This window comes from Cervus elaphus, chromosome 19, assembly GCF_910594005.1.
Source record: "Cervus elaphus chromosome 19, mCerEla1.1, whole genome shotgun sequence".
Classification (NCBI taxonomy): domain Eukaryota; kingdom Metazoa; phylum Chordata; class Mammalia; order Artiodactyla; family Cervidae; genus Cervus; species Cervus elaphus.
In genome coordinates this window covers 88,920,160-88,935,940 of record NC_057833.1, presented here as the reverse complement: position 1 = coordinate 88,935,940, position 15,781 = coordinate 88,920,160, and the positions used below count along the sequence as shown (strand labels likewise).

The window sequence follows — 15,781 nt, the reverse complement described above, 5'->3', positions numbered from 1 at the left end:
AAGCTGGAGTCAAGATTGCTGTGAGAAATATCAATAACTTTAGATATGCACATGACCTCGTCCATATGGCAGAAAGCAAAGAACTAAAGAGCCTCTTTTTCTTCCCACTTCTAAAGATCCTCTTGATGAAAGTGAAAGAGGAGAGTGAAAAAGTTGGCTTAAAACTCAACATTCAGAAAACTAAGATTATAGCATCTGGTCCCATCACTTCATGGCAAGTAGATGGGGAAATAATGGAAACAGTGAGATACTTTATATTCTTGGGCTCCAAAATCACTGCAGATGGTGATTGCCGCCATGAAATTAAAAGACGCTTGCTCCTTGGAAGAAAAGCTATGATCAACCTAGATAGCATATTAAAATGCAGAGTTATTACTTTACTGACAAAAGTCCGTGTAGTCAAAGCTGTGGTTTTTCCAATAGTCATGTATGGATGTGAGAGTTGGACTACAAAGAAAGCTGGGCACAGAAGAATTGATGCTTTTGAACTGTGGTGTTGGAGAAGACTCTTGAGAGTTCCTTGGACTGCAAGGAGATCCAGCCAGTCCATTCTAAAGGAAATCAGTACTGAATATTCATTGGAACAACTGATACTGAAGCTGAAACTCCATTACTCTGGCCACCTGATGTGAAGAACTGACCCATTGGAAAAGACCCTGATGCTGAGAAAGATTGAAGGTGGGAGGAGAAGAAGCCGACAGAGGACGAGATGGTTGGATGGCATCACCGACTCAATGGACATGAGTTTGAGCAAGCTCTGGGAGATGGTGATAGACTGGGAAGCCTGGCATGCTGCAGTCCATGGGGTTGCAAAGAGTCAGACATGACTCAGCAACTGAACTAAGTGATGGGACCAGGAAGCTGAACAATGAAAGATACAGAGAGACATAGATAGAGAAGAAGGTAGAATGTAACAGGGGCTTTAAAGACATATGAAGGGAAGGTAACAGACAAAGGCCACGAGGCAGAGAAGTCCATGGAATACCATGAGTTATCAGTAAGCAGAAGCTGCAGCAGCAGCAGCAACCAGATGGCAGCACAGAGATGACTCCAGCATCCCTGCCCAGCCAGCAGGACTACTGAGGTTACCACTAGAACTCTTGTTTCTCCATAAACTCTTCAGTCCTCTGTGAGCTCCTTCTCTGCACTGGCCTTCCCATCCTTATTTCTCCTTAGTTCATTGCTATATCTCCATCACCTAAGAGTAAGCTGAACCTTCTATCTTTGCATCCTAAAAGAGCTAAACAAAAATGCACATCCATCTAAGGCCACTGTGTCTCCATTGCCAGGGCCAATAGTTTAGAAAGCTGCTAATGCAGAGGCTGTATTCTGAATCTCCAACCTCTGCCGGTATGCCCTCCATGCAAGCCCAAGGAACACGCAACCTTCCCTGGCTGCTGAGCGATGATCAAAACTTGAAACGCACTAGCAGCATGTAGGCTTTCTGGCACTTTCTCCTGAGCACTGTGGGATAATTACTATTGATTGGAAGATGTCATAAGACTTGAGAAAAGGCACCCTGGACAAACTGGGCACATGAGTTAGATGAGTTGCCTTGGACGTTCTGAGCTGTACAATGGGGGTAATATATCACCCAGGAGTTGTGAGAACAAATGGGCTACTCCATTTCTCATAGCAGAGTGCCTGTGCTTTACAAACTCCTCTATGATACACTGCGGTGATCAGAAGGCAGGTGCAGCCCCTCTGAGACGCACGGCCAGGCTGCCTTCAGCCGACAAGACTGACAAGAGCAGGCCCACCTTGCCAGCCAGGCTTGCAAACTGGCTTCACGTCCACCTGCACCAGGGTGTCCTGCGCGGCGGGCTTCTGTCCACAGTCGTAGGCGGTTACTAGGATCTCATACTGGTGCTGCTTGTCATAGCTCAGCTTCTCCGTGTTTCTGACATTTCCTGAGGACACAGGGACAATAATTTCAGATCGAGTGAACCAAGTTGCAGTTCTTTAAAATCCCTTCTGCCCTCCTCCAACCTTCACCAGAATAAAATGTCCCCATTTCCTATCTCTTTATAAAAGCTAGGGCACGTACGGAGCATGGCTTCCACACGTGGCCTGCTTGAGCCTTAGTGGCAGAGTCCTAGGAATTGCTGGCTGGAGCCACTCCAGCTGTGGGACAGAACTGGCAGGGAATTCTGTGCATCTGGAGTCCAACTGGTTGTATTAAGTATGGGGTTGTCAGAATACCACCCTAAACTGTGACTACGTCCCTGATATAGGGTGTCGTGTGCTCACGTTACATGAAATCTCTGGGGAAAAGATGGAATTCAGAAACTTCTCAACATGTATTTTTTTTTTAACATCTGGGCTCTTTGCCAGGAACATGCGCTGCCTCTTCTCACATTATTTTGCTACCAAAGAGGAAGTAAAATCAATAAGAGAAAACGTGTGACCTCTCTTCTGAAAGCTACACAGAATAATAGATTCCTTGCCCTGGTGGCAAAGACATTTTTCTTCTCCAAGAGAGATCAGATATTGTTTCTGAGGCATTTGTGTGTTTTTATTCCTGTGGGTTTGATACAATGGTTCAGAAATATTTGAAAATTAATGAGCAAACTTTTATTTGACTATTTTTGCTGAAATACAATTTTGGTTTCAAAAATGAATCAAGGCCTGATGTGCATTTAATTCTTTTAACTTTTTGATTCCCAGAGATTAAAGTCTTCCTTTGAGAAGAATAATTTCATTCTGGCTTTTCTTTTCCAATGAAAATTAGAGCTGACAGCAAATTAGAACTCAAATGATATCATCATCCTTTGCTAGAAGCAAAGATGGAAATTAAAAAACAAATCAACAAACAAATACACAAACATGGAATCACTGACTCAGGTATACAATTTCTGTGCACGTTTGTTGAATTTTTTGAAAAAAATATGAAAGTATAGTTGATTTGCAATGTTGTGTTAATTTCTGCTGTACAGCAAAGCGACTCAGTTATCCATACATATTCTTTTTCAGGTTCTTTTCCATTATGGTTTATCATAGGATATTGAATATAGTTCCCAGTGCTATACATTAGGACCATGTTGTTTATCCATCCTATATGGACTAGTTTGCATCTGCTCATCCCAAACTCCCAGTCCTTCCCTCTCCCACACTGCTTTCCCTCAGCAACTACTAGTCTGTTCTCTATGACTGTGTGACTTAGGTATAAATTTGTTTCAGTCTCAGCTTGGGGCCCCGCGCATGTGTGAAAGGACTCAGTGTGGGTTTAGTAATGTTCTCTTTGGCTTCTGTTAACAAACTAGTTCATGGTTATAGCCATCACAAGGGAGTATTTCTGCCAGGTGGAAGCACTGTAATAGGACCACGAGAATATGCTTCAGTAACATCAAATTGAATTTTGAACAAAAAGTTTTAGCTTTCTTTTTCTTTAAAGTTAAATGGCTCTCAAAAGATACACCTCGTAGAAGAGGAAGGCTCAGGGTTTACAGGCCGTGTGACATTCAGCAGACCAACACTATTGATTGTGGGAGAAAAATAAACACATGAGCCTGCAATCTTTGGCTCAATTTACCACAGCTCCACTTGAGTAAGAAGTCTTAATGAAACTGTCTGAGAAACTAATTTGCTTTCTCCACCACCACCAGCTTCACACAAGGGAGAATGGGTTTCAGAGGATAGGATTTGAAGCATTAGGTAAAATGAGAGTATAATATTGTTGCCGATGGTTGTGGGGGAAGGGTTGTATTTGGCTAAGTCACACTTTAAAAAAATTTTTTGAAAGATCACAAAAAACCATTCTTTTGCTTTTGTGACAATTGTTATTATTCTCCCAACTTGTTAATGATTTCTCCTAGTGGTATCTTCTCAGGAGACCTGAGTCCACAGTTACCCCAGGTGAGTACTGATCTCTGTGCGTATTTCTCTGTTCCAAATGAACCTGGGAAGCTAACTCTCAAAGAACTATCAGTATCTACCATGTGTCATAGTGAAAGTATTTTTTGAAAACTCAGCTGGGGCAGCGGATGCAATGAGACAAGTGCACTGACCTACACTCTCCTTCTGCCGGAATTTAAATTGGAGCAGCCGTTTTAGAAAGCTACACAGGTTGGTCACTTGGCAACTACTCATACCTTTTGGCCAAGCAATTCCACATCTAAAAACTGACTCCAGGAAAATGATACAAATTGCAAACCAACAAACATGTTCATCTAAGCATTATTTATTATTAAAACATTGAAAAAGAGTAAAGAAACTGGATGCCCAATGGTCAGGAGACAAGCTAAGCCTGAATCTCTGCTTAGATGGACTGCTGTTCACAGTAAAGTATTAATTATGAACTGTTTTATGGATGGAAAAAATCCATACAATCGAATGAAAAGTGAAAAAGGGAAAGTGTGGCCTTACTTTTGTTTCAAAACTTCGTGGAAAAAGTGCTGGCAAAATGTCAGTAGTAGTTCTCTTTGTTGGGATTACAAAAGTGACTTCTTCATACTTTTCTATGCTGCCCAGTTTCCCACCAGGGGAGTGCAGATCCTCTTCTATTCAGGTGGAAGAGAAGCATGTTCACATACTTGGAGATAAGCAGACTCGGGTTCACACCTCACTCTTAGGTGGCCAAGGGCCCTGACTCTCCAGGGCAGCCTGCAGAGGGCTCAGCGGAGGCTGTGTGCAACCAACCACCGCTTGGAAGGTACGGAAGCCTGCTAAGTGGAGGCGGGTGTCCTGGTGAGCCCTGCAGCTCCCTGTGAGGTCATCCCCACACCTGGCTGAGTGCTTGCTCTGTGCTGACAGTCTGAGGAATGCCTTGTGAGATCCGCCCTTTAACACAGGCACAGTATGCATTTATTTGCTTACTTCGGCTGCGCTGGGTCTTCACTGTGGTGCTCAGGCTTTCTCTACTTGTGGCTGATGTGGGCTTCTCAAGTTGTGCTGTGCAGGATTAGCTATCCCACAATATGTGGGATCTTAGTTCCCTGACCAGGGATTGAACCCATGTCTCCGGCACTAGAAGGCTGATTCTTAATAACTAGATCACCAGGGAAGTCCCTCGGGCACAGTATTTAATTCCCATTTTACAATGAGGATCTGACATCAAGTTTAAGTAATTTATCAAGGATCTACTTCTTCCCCTCTCTCTCACAGCGGTGGGCAGAGGATTAAGATGAAACTTTGAATTTTTGAACTTAAATACCATTGTCATACATTCCTGTCAAATATCACTGAAGACAGTGATAATATCACTGGTGAAAAACCTTTGGGATCAACTCTCAGGGGACCTGGCTCCAGTCCCCACTCTGCCAGCTCTTTACTCTTTAGGAATGTTTCTCCATCAGTTCAATGAAAGTGAGGATCTAGGACCTACCAATCTGAGAGAGACTAGTCAAGTGCTAGAAGTTTAGGGGGGCCGGAAGCCATCTGAAATGGATCCAAAATATCCCAAGAGTTGGCAATGCCACCAAATTAGTTACCTACTCATAATCTCAGCTTGAAAATCCACGGGGAGTGAGTAACCTTCATGTCCTGGTCACCCAGGCAGGTGTCTGATAATCACGGTGTCGTGAATGGAACACTCTCTATGCCAGGTACACTGTTAACATCATCCACGGGCACTGCCTCTCCTCGAGGCCTCCCTGCTACTGCCATGACATTTTAGGGGAGGAATTCAAGGGAAGGGAGGCCGAGGACCCCTGGTTGGAAGGGTTTGATTCTTGCGTTCAGACAGGTCAAACCACTTCCACGTAATGTCATCTATCCTCCCTGATGCCCTGCTCTGCTCTTTCCCCCACAAGCAGAGAGTCTGGCAGGTGGGAGGACCTAGGAGCCATCTCCCTAAAGTCCTGGGGCCAGAATGAGTAGACCCCAACTCAGCAGTACTTTTTCTAATGTGCATGCGAGGAACTTCTTCAAGGAGCTGGGAAGGTCGCTGGGAGAAGTGATGGATAAGGCCCAACAGGAAAGCTCATTAGAATGGGAGCTGCTTCTGTGTCTGCCCTGAGGTCCTGCCTTCATTACTGGAGAACTGCTTTTGTAAACCTTGCCATCAAGGGCCCACAATCCGTGGGAGCGCCCGCTCTCCTCTACATCTCAGGCTGTAAACCGACGTTGGAGGCAGAGGCCTGGCGAAGGACCATTACTCACTTTTAATGAGACAGTCAGGGAAATAAATTGGCATATGTTAGTGAAATGGCTCATCAAGGTGAGTAATTATCTTCATGGCTGGGGCAGTTTACCCTCTGATAAAGGAATTAGCATCTCCTCTCTCCTGGGGCTGTGGCTCCCCAGAACTAAGGCAGGAGGCCAAGGGCAGCTTGACCACTCGTTCTGGATGCCCTCCCCTCATCCAGTCCAGCTCTACGGCAAGGACTTGTCACTCCCCCAGCTCCAGAGCTCTCAGAGTCATAGACTGCACAGCTGATCATAGGAGACCAGAAAAATACAAAGCGTTATTCCATATTTATACAGTGGGGTGTGCGTGCCTGTGTGTGTGTGGTGGGAACAGGTCAGCCATGTCACAGGGCCTTGTAGGAAAAGCTATCCAGAGCAGTTCTGGCAGGCTCTACAAATGAAATCACCTGCTTCTTAATCCTGAGCCAAACTTTAATCACAGTACAATATTTTCTCCTTTACTTTATCATGCACTGATTTTGTGTCCCACAGAATTAATCTCTAGTGAGTGATGCCCAGGTGTGTGACTGACACTGGCCATGTGTTTCAGCATCTTATAAGGAAACATCTCTTCTATCACATTATCTGCTTTATGAATATTGGTTTCATCTTTCGAGACAGATGATAAACTCCTGGAGGTCAAGGATGAAGGGATCTGTAACAGTTCCCAGGATGCAGAGCACTCTGTTACAGGGTATGTTTCTCCCTGGTCTCAACATCAGGAACCCTGGGAAGCACCGAAGGTTTGCAAGCAGGTGACTGATGCTGTTTCCCTCTAGGCACTGGCTACCAGGAGGCTCAGGGCTAAGTCACTGCCTACCCCTGGGTCTGGTTCAGGGCACGCTTTGTGCACCACCCTCATCCCTGATGCTGCCTTTCTAGTTTTTTTTTTTTTTTTCAATTTTGCTAGATGGTAAGCTCCATGTGGGCAGGTCCACTTGCTTTGACTTCCCCTCTCTCTCTACTCCCAGTTTCCAGACTGTGCCTGGCACTTAATAAACATTGACAGAGTGGATGAACCTTAGGTCATACAAAGTTTACATCTTTGAGCAGTTAAATCCTGTTTGAAATAAAATGAGGATAATATACATATAACCACACACTCATGCTAATAATGAAACAATGTACTTGGCAAATAATTATCATTTGATTAATATCAAGTTATTGAGAGTTGAAGTGGGCCAAGCTGCCTGGGCCTCTGCCTATGGTGTTTATCCTGGAATGAGTTTTTAAAATAATGCTGGTGGGGAAATATCCAAATGGCTTTCTAAGTTTAGTTTGAGATTGGGGTGTAGTGGGAGGGGTCTTTCACTCCTCATTCCCACTAGGGTGGAAATTCTAAAAAAACATTGGCAAGAATGGATAAAGATGATGTGGCACACATATACGATGGAATATTACTCAACCACAAAAGTGGTGGAACGGTGCTGTTTGCAGAGACATGGAGGGACCTAGAGACTGATACAGAGTGAAGTGAAGTCAGAAAGAGAAAAACAAATACTGCATATTAATTCATATATGTGGAACCTAGAAAAATGGCACAGATGAACTGTTTGCAAAGCAGAAATACAGGCACAAATGCAGAGAACAAATGTATGGATACCAAGAGGGGAAGGGAGGGTGGGATGAACTGGGAGATTGGGATTGACATAGACACACTACTATGTATAAAACAGATAACTAATGAGAGACTACTGTATAGCACAGGGAACTCTACTCAATGCTCTGACCTAAATGGGAAGGAAATCCAAAAAGGAGGGGATACATATACATGTGCAGGGGATTCACTTTGCTGTACAGCAGAAACAAACACATCGTAAAGCAACTATAATAAAAATTAAAAAACAAAACAAACCCCCCCCCCCAAAATGGCAAGAGCTTCAAAGATTGCTATAGATCAGAAAATCTGCAGCTTAGAAGGTGTTTCCAAAATCTCCACCTGTTCTTTTAGTGTCTCTTTGGGAACAGACTGTTTTGGTGTAGAAGTGATGTTATAGCTTGTTATCTAGGAAACTAAGATGTGGCTGCATTGATGGTATGGCTCACGCTTGAATGAGAACAGGAAAATTCTACCAGAAAACCAACCTGTCTTCAGCATCCAGATATATGGCATTGTAAGTTCTATAGACTATTCACTAAAGAGATTTACAAAGTGTCTTGGGGTGTTTTGGAGAAGGGAATGGGAACCCACTCCAGTATTCTTGCCTGGAGAATCCCATGGATAGAGGAGCCTGGTAGGCTATAGTCCACTGGGTCGTAAAGAGTCGACCACAACTGAGCTTTAGACCTGGCTGGACTGCTAATTACGTGAAGTCATCCCTTCTAGCGCAGGGAGTGTACCCAAGTTCTGGGTACAGAGCCTAGATCAGGGGTGGCAGGGAGGCATCACCTGGCCAAGTACATTCAGAGCCTAAACTTGGCCTTCAGAGGGGTGGGGGGTGGAGCTGTTCCCTGCTCCCATCCACTGGGGTCCTCTAAGGACACTCACCATTCCTGTCGATGGCAAAAGGCACATCAGTCGTGACAATTTCATAGTTGCAAATCTGGCTATACTGGGGGGAGCAGTCTTCATCGATGGCCTCCACTTGCAGGATGCTGTCATAGATCTTGCCCTCCGTCACAATAGCCTTGTAGGCTGGCTCTTTGAAGGTGGGAGCAAACTCATTGACGTCCTTCACCTGGATATGGACCACAGCCCTAGAACAACACACAGGAAGGAAGAGATGCCAGTAATGAAAGAATTGCACCAGACTCTTGCACTTCCCATGGGCACTGATTCAGGTCCCAGGGCCAAGAGAGTGGAGAAATCATAAGACAATTGGGGTGGCTGTTGTCTGACGGCTCTGTTCCCTCTTCCACTGAGATGCCTTTGCCTGTCCTGCCCCAATCCTTTGAGATGAATTCATCCCAGAGAGATAGCCCCCACCCAGCTTCTTTGACCTTCCTTGTCACCCAGCTTTAGGCAACACATTTCCTCTAGAATTCAGTGGTCTCCAAGCTTTTTGGCACCAGGGACCAATTTCGTGGAAGATAGTTTTTCCATGGACCACGGATGGGGAAGGGATGGTTTCAGGATGATTCAATCACATTACATTTATTGTGCACTTTATTTCTATTATTATTCTGTTAGCTCCACCTCAGATCACCAGGCATTAGATCCTGGAGGTTAGGAATCCCTGCATCTCTCTAACTCATTTGTCCATTCACACTCCACTCAGCAAGAATTGAGCCACTCTTTAGCTCAGTTCAGTTCAGTCAGTCACTCAGTCGTGTCCAACTCTTTGTGACCCCATGGACTGTAGCACGCCTGGCTTCCCTGTCCATCACCAACCCCTGTACCTTGCTCAAATTCATGGCCATCAAGTCGGTGATGCTATCCAACCATCTCATCCCCTATTGTCCCCTTCTCCTCCTGCCTTCAATCTTTCCCAGCACCAGGGTCTTTTCCAATGAGTCAGTTCTTCACATCTGGTGGCCAAAGTATTGAGCCACTCTTGTGAAAAAGTGAAGTTGCTCAGTCGTGTCCAACTCTTTGTGACACCATGGACAGTAGCCCACCAGGCTCCTCCATCCATGGAATTTTCTAAGCAGGAGTACTGGAGTGGGTTGGCATTTCCTTCTCCAGGGGATCTTCCCAACCCAGGGATCAAACCTGGGTCTCCCGCATTGCGGGCAGATGCTTTAATCTCTGAGCCACCAGGGAATCCAATTTGAGAGAGTTATAACCCCAAATGAGGCTTCCTTGGTGGCTCAGATGGTAAAGAATCTGCCTGCAATGCAAGAGGCCAGGGTTCGATTCCTGGGTCAGGAAGATATCCTGGAGAATGAAATAGCAACCCACTCCAGTATTCTTGCCTGGAGAATTTCAGTTCAGTTGTCCATGGGGTTGCAGAGTTGGACACAACTGAGCGACTACCACTTTCACACTCTCTAACCCCAAAATGAAAGGTGTTGTGACGGACAGAAGCATATGGCCCGCCAGAAATCCAGGGAAAAGTCCCAGCCAGTTCTGCAGGGATAGGTTGGATCATGGAAAGCTTCCTAGAGGAAGCGACAACTAATTTCAGTTTTGATAGTAAAATCAGAGTGTCTGCATGTGAAGCAGAGGGATAGAGTATTCCAGGGGTAGAAAGTGACCCATGCTGATGCCTGCAGGGGTCTATGGACCTAGCCAGTGGTCTGGCAGACTGGAGCTTCAAGGAGTGACGTGCATGCGTATCGAAACAGACAGGCAGGCAGGAGAGCGAGGCAGGGAGCTCCATCAGGTCTCTCACTTGTGAGACTTCTTCCAGGCTGTCTCCCGGGGCCCTGTGCCACAGTCATAGGCCTGGATGATGAACGTGTACTCCTTCTGCAGCTCACAGTCGATGGGGCTCTTGGCACGGAGCCGGCCTTCTCCAGACGTCTTGTTGAGCACCACGGCCTCAAAGGGCAACTCCTGGCCATGTATCTTGAATGCACAGATTTCTCCTGCAGGAAGACAGAAGGACAGAGCAAGCATCTTAAGAACAGCCAGATTGCACACAGAACTTCGACTGGACCAGACTTACACACCCAAAAGCCCTAGGCCATTTCCCTCCACACAGATAATTGTCAAGCCGGAAGCAGCCTTTAGGGAGCCAGCTGAACTTGTTCCTTTCTGGGATGGTAACAACCGAATATCCCCCATCCAGTGTAGCTGGCAGAAAAAGCATGGGGGTGGGGAGGGTGGTCATCACGCAGGGGAGCTGGCTGCTCATCCCAGCTTGCCAGTTTTCCTGGCAGGTTTCTCGCCTGCCCTCTGCCCAGTATGAGATTAAGGAATTTGACCACAGTCAAAAGACAAATGACTGCAGAGGAAAGGAGAAAAAGGCCAAAGCTTTCACTGTCTTTTGTTCTGTGACAACATCCTCGATTCTTGAAAGTGTGCTCCGTGAAGCAGTGACCTGGGCATCCCTGGGGAGCTTGTTAGGATTACAGACTCCTAGGACCTGGACCCTGGACCTCCTGAGTCAGGAACTATATCTTTTTAATTTTTTTTAGTATGTCCATTATATCTTTTTTTTTTTGAAGTATAGTTGATTTATAATATTGTGTTAATTTCTGCTGTACAGCCAAGTGACTTAGTTATACATATGTATATATGTATATACATTCTTTTTTATGTTCTTTTGCATTACAGTTTATCACAGGATATTGAATATAGTTCCCTGTGCTACAGTAGGACCTTGTTTTTTATCTCTCCTATAAACGATAGTTTGCATCTGGTAACTTAATTAGGGTCCCCAGGTGACCTTTTGCTCAGTAAATGTGAGCAGCACTGCTCTGCTCTGTCCTTCACTCCTGGTTTAAGCACCCCAGGATGCTGTAGCCCCCTTCCGGTCTCTCACCCACTACTTCTCTGTGGGGACCGGGACAGACACCACTCCGAGTTTGCCATATTCTCTCCAAACAGTGGAGCTGAGTCTATGTGAGTTTCAGAATCCCCGTGGAGCCTGAGAAACCACCTTCTTAAGGAACTGACCATGTTGTAAAATGAATGCATTTCTCTCCCCCAGCTGGGTTCATGTGTATTATACCTTTTTCTCTGCATTAAAATGATAAAGCAATGAAAATATCTTCTTTACCTCAATTGGTGAATATTGATTTCTTGAACCCTGACTGTGAGCCCTGTAGTAAGTGTTCTGGAAAGTATTAAAGGTTTGAGACACATTCTCTCCCTGGGTTGAGGGAGCTTACAGACTTGTTGGGGAGACAATGTGTAGATGTCCAGAAGGACCATTCATAGTGTAAAGAGCTGGGTGAGCATCATGTGACATGGGCATCAAGGGGTCCAGGCTTCTGGTGAATAAAATATAGGCTTGAGCCCAAGGGCCTGAGTCATGTTGCAGGTTTGCTACTTACTAGCTGATTTAGTCAAATTATGTTGACTCGCTGGGTTTAAACTGTGTCATCAGTAAAAGCATCCAGGAGATGATGTTGCAGGGAGAGCATCTAACTGGCATGCCCCAACCCTGGTCTGACATTGTCCCAGCTGCACTGCTGGGACCAGGGTGAGGTGCCTACTGTATATACTTTAATGGGGTCCTCACATTCAGAGTGACCAGGCACCTGCCCAGCTGCTCCAAAGAACAGACACCACGAGAAGAAGGGATAACATGACTACATGTCTGCTCTGCCCAGGCATCCAGCTTTGTACCTCCACCCAGGTGATCTGGTTTAATCATCCCAGCAAACCTGCAAGGCAGACATTTTATACCAATTTGTACAAATTAACTACAAAAAGGATCAGAGAAGTTATTGCTTGCACAATGTCACAAAGTGAAAATTGGTATAAACCCCAGGTATGGCTGAATCCTAACTCCACACCCTTTCTGCTGCACTGCACTGTCTCCAAGCAGCCTTCTCAGAGGACCACTGCAGGAATTGCTTCCGGTAACATTCTAAAATCCTGTTCAAGCCTCACTCAGGAGAGAAAGCCCCCATTTTACATAGAGGAAGCATGCCCTGATCTCTTACTAACAATGTTTTCTGAGATGGTCAATCAATACCAATTTTACCTTTAGGCTTTTGTTTTTTATTATTTCATCGATCCTCAATTTCATTATGAACACTCCATTTTCACTACATTCCCTCCTGGCCATTTCTCAAATGTAGTCATGGAATAATGAACAAGACAGACAGCTTGTGGGCCAGGCTCTAACAAGAAGGCTGCTTCCCATTCTATCACTGCACTGCCTCTTGGACAAGACTAGGTCTACAGCCTTGAAGGTGAGAGAAGGGGTTATATCCCATCCTCAAGTTTCATTTCTGCTCTGAACTGGCTGGGCTTGAAGAGATGGACTTCTAACATGCCTGCCTTGAGATTCTATCTCAAGATCAATGCCAGTTACAGGAATACTAGCAGTAAATGTGCCCAGATTAGTTCTAGGGTATTCTCTGAAGTTCCCAACTACTGCCACAATTCTAAGACTCATTGGATCCTTTCTCTTTGAAGAGTCCAATTAAACTGAACGTAAATGAGGGCAATTCTCTGTTGGAGACACTTGATCTCATCTAGAGTAGTCCTCAAGGCTCAGAAATCCTGAACCAGAAGAAAGGAGAGGAAGGAGGAAAAGGCAAAGGAGGAGGGGGAGATGCAGACACAAGGGGAAGCTGAGAAAAGTAAACCTCAGGGCCACATGTTATCACGGAACTAAATGCAGTTCAATTCAACTCAATAGAACCAGTAATTTTTGAGAACACAGTAAGTGCAAGGCACTGTGCTGGACCTGGAGACACAAAGAAAACAGCTTGGATACCTTAAGGCAGTGATCCCCAGGGCCTTTGGTACCAGGAATTGATTTCATGGAAGATGATTTTTCCACAGATTGGGGATGTGGGGGGATGGTTTCAGGATGATTCAAGTCATTGCATTTATCGTGCACCCCATTTCTAATCCAATGTCACCACTGATCTGACAAGAGGCACTGGTCTATGGCCCAGAGGGTGGGGATCCCTCCCTTAAGGCATAAAGTTACCCAATCCTCAAGTCCTCATTACCTCCTAAAAGAGACAGTGAAGTTCACAAGGGCTATGCCATGCTCACTTAGTCTGCACCAGCTCAGACTGAGATGGGACTTAGCCTCCTTTGAACAAAAATTAGAATTCACCCTAGTGAAATACATCACCCTCGTTGATCCCACCTCTTCATCTGACTTTTGTGTTCTGGCTGCAAAAATGTTCATTCATTTATTCATCCATTCATCCATTTCATAAATATTTATTAGGAACTATGCTCCCTGCTTTATTGACTATGCCAAAGCCTTCGACTGTGTGGATCACAATAAACTGTGGAAAATTCTGAAGGAGATGGGAATACCAGACCACCTGACCTGCCTCTTGAGAAACCTGTATGCAGGTCAGGAAGCAATAGTTAGAACTGGACATGGAACAACAGACTGGTTCCAAATAGGAAAAGGAGTACGTCAAGGCTGTATATTGTCACCCTGCTTATTTAACTTATACGCAGAGTACATCATGAGAAACGCTGGGCTGGAAGAAGCTCAAGCTGGAATCAAGATTGCCGGGAGAAATATCAATAGCCTCAGATATGCAGATGATACCACCCTTATGGCAGAAAGTGAAGAGGAACTAAAAAGCCTCCTGATGAAAGTGAAAGAGGAGAGTGAAAAAGTTGGCTTAAAGCTCAACATTCAGAAAACTAAGATCATGGCATCTGGTCCCATCACCTCATGGGAAATAGATGGGAAGACAGTGGAAACAGTGTCAGACTATATTTTGGGGCTCCAAAATCACCGCAGATGGTGATTGCAGCCATGAAATTAAAAGACACTTACTCCTTGGAAGGAAAGTTATGATCAACCTAGATAGCATATTAAAAAGCATATTAAACCTAGATAGCATATTAAAGAGACATTACTTTACTAACAAAGGTCCGTCTGGTCAAGGCTATGGTTTTTCCAGTAGTCATGTATGGATGTGAGAGTTGGACTGTGAAGAAAGCTGAGTGCTGAAAAACTGATGCTTTTGAACTGTGGTGTTGGAGAAGACTCTTGAGAGTCCCTTGGACTGCAAGGAGGTCCGAGCAGTCCATCCTGAAGGAGATCAGTCCTGGGTGTTCATTGGAAGGACTGATGCTGAAGCTGAAACTCCAATAATTTGGCCACCTCATGCGAAGAGTTGACTCGTTGGAAAAGACCCTGATGCTGGGAAAGATTGGAGGCAGGAGGAGAAGGGGATGACAGAGGATGAGATGGCTGGATGGCATCACCGACTCGATGGGCATGAGTATGAATAAACTCCGGGAGTTTGTGATGGACAGGGAGGCCTGGCGTGCTGCGATTCATGGGGTTGCAAAGAGTCGGACGTGATTGAGCGACTGAACTGAACTGAACTGATGCTCCCAGCACTGATGAAATAGTGATGATCAAACTCCACCCAGGCCTGACCTATAAGCTGATAGCAGTCCAGCACAGGAGGAAGTTAAGGAATTGGATAATCACCTGCTGTCAGGAAGGATGGTGATGGTGATATGTGTATTGAAGGAGGTGCTAAGAGTCCTGACCTGGGCAGACTGGGCAGGGAGGTCTGAGCTAGATGTGATAGATGAGCTGAAATCACAGGAAGAGAAAAAGGGAGACACCCAGGCCACAGGAGAATGAACTGAGTTTCAAGCGGGGGGTAACACATGGGAGTGCCCTTCAGCAGGAAGGGACAAGGGGCTGCAGAGACCCGTGTGGCAGGAGCAGAGGCAATGGGGCAGGGCCAGCTTCATGAATTTGCAACCAGAGAGGCACTCAGGGGCCGTGTGCTCAAGAGGGCCCTGAGCATGGTTGAACTCTCCACTGTTGCCACACTGAAATTCTTAATAATGTTATCTTTGAACTTGGGTTTTGTAAATGAAATCTGGTGGGACAATGGAGTCTTTCTTGAGCAATGGAGGTGCTCCCTATTCATTGCTCCCCCTTCGTATCTAGTGGTCAGGATATGCCATGAGCAGAGCATTCTAGTGGACCCATGATGTGGAGAAGGAGATTCAGGAACCTCAGTGAGAGCAAGGTGAGCATGTGACATCTACAACTGAGTAATCCACTAGGCAGGGAGCTGATAACCCCATGAGGCTACCCTTTCTATTTAAACCAAAATTGAACACAGAACAAAGGCAAGTGACCAA

At 45.4% G+C, this 15,781-nt stretch overlaps 1 protein-coding gene across 2 annotated transcripts in view; it reads right to left on the bottom strand.

Moving 5' to 3' along the window:
- The window catches only part of CLSTN2 (calsyntenin 2), a 728,241-nt gene that overhangs the window by 170,276 nt on the left and 542,184 nt on the right, over positions 1–15,781 (bottom strand). For both annotated transcript variants that reach the window (XM_043874074.1, XM_043874073.1), the window contains exons 3-5: positions 10,401–10,596; positions 8,615–8,823; positions 1,761–1,910 (exon numbers count right to left, since the gene is read on the bottom strand). In XM_043874074.1, coding sequence (XP_043730009.1) covers positions 1,761–1,910; positions 8,615–8,823; positions 10,401–10,596 — 555 coding nt within the window. The remainder of the gene's footprint in view (positions 1–1,760; positions 1,911–8,614; positions 8,824–10,400; positions 10,597–15,781) is intronic.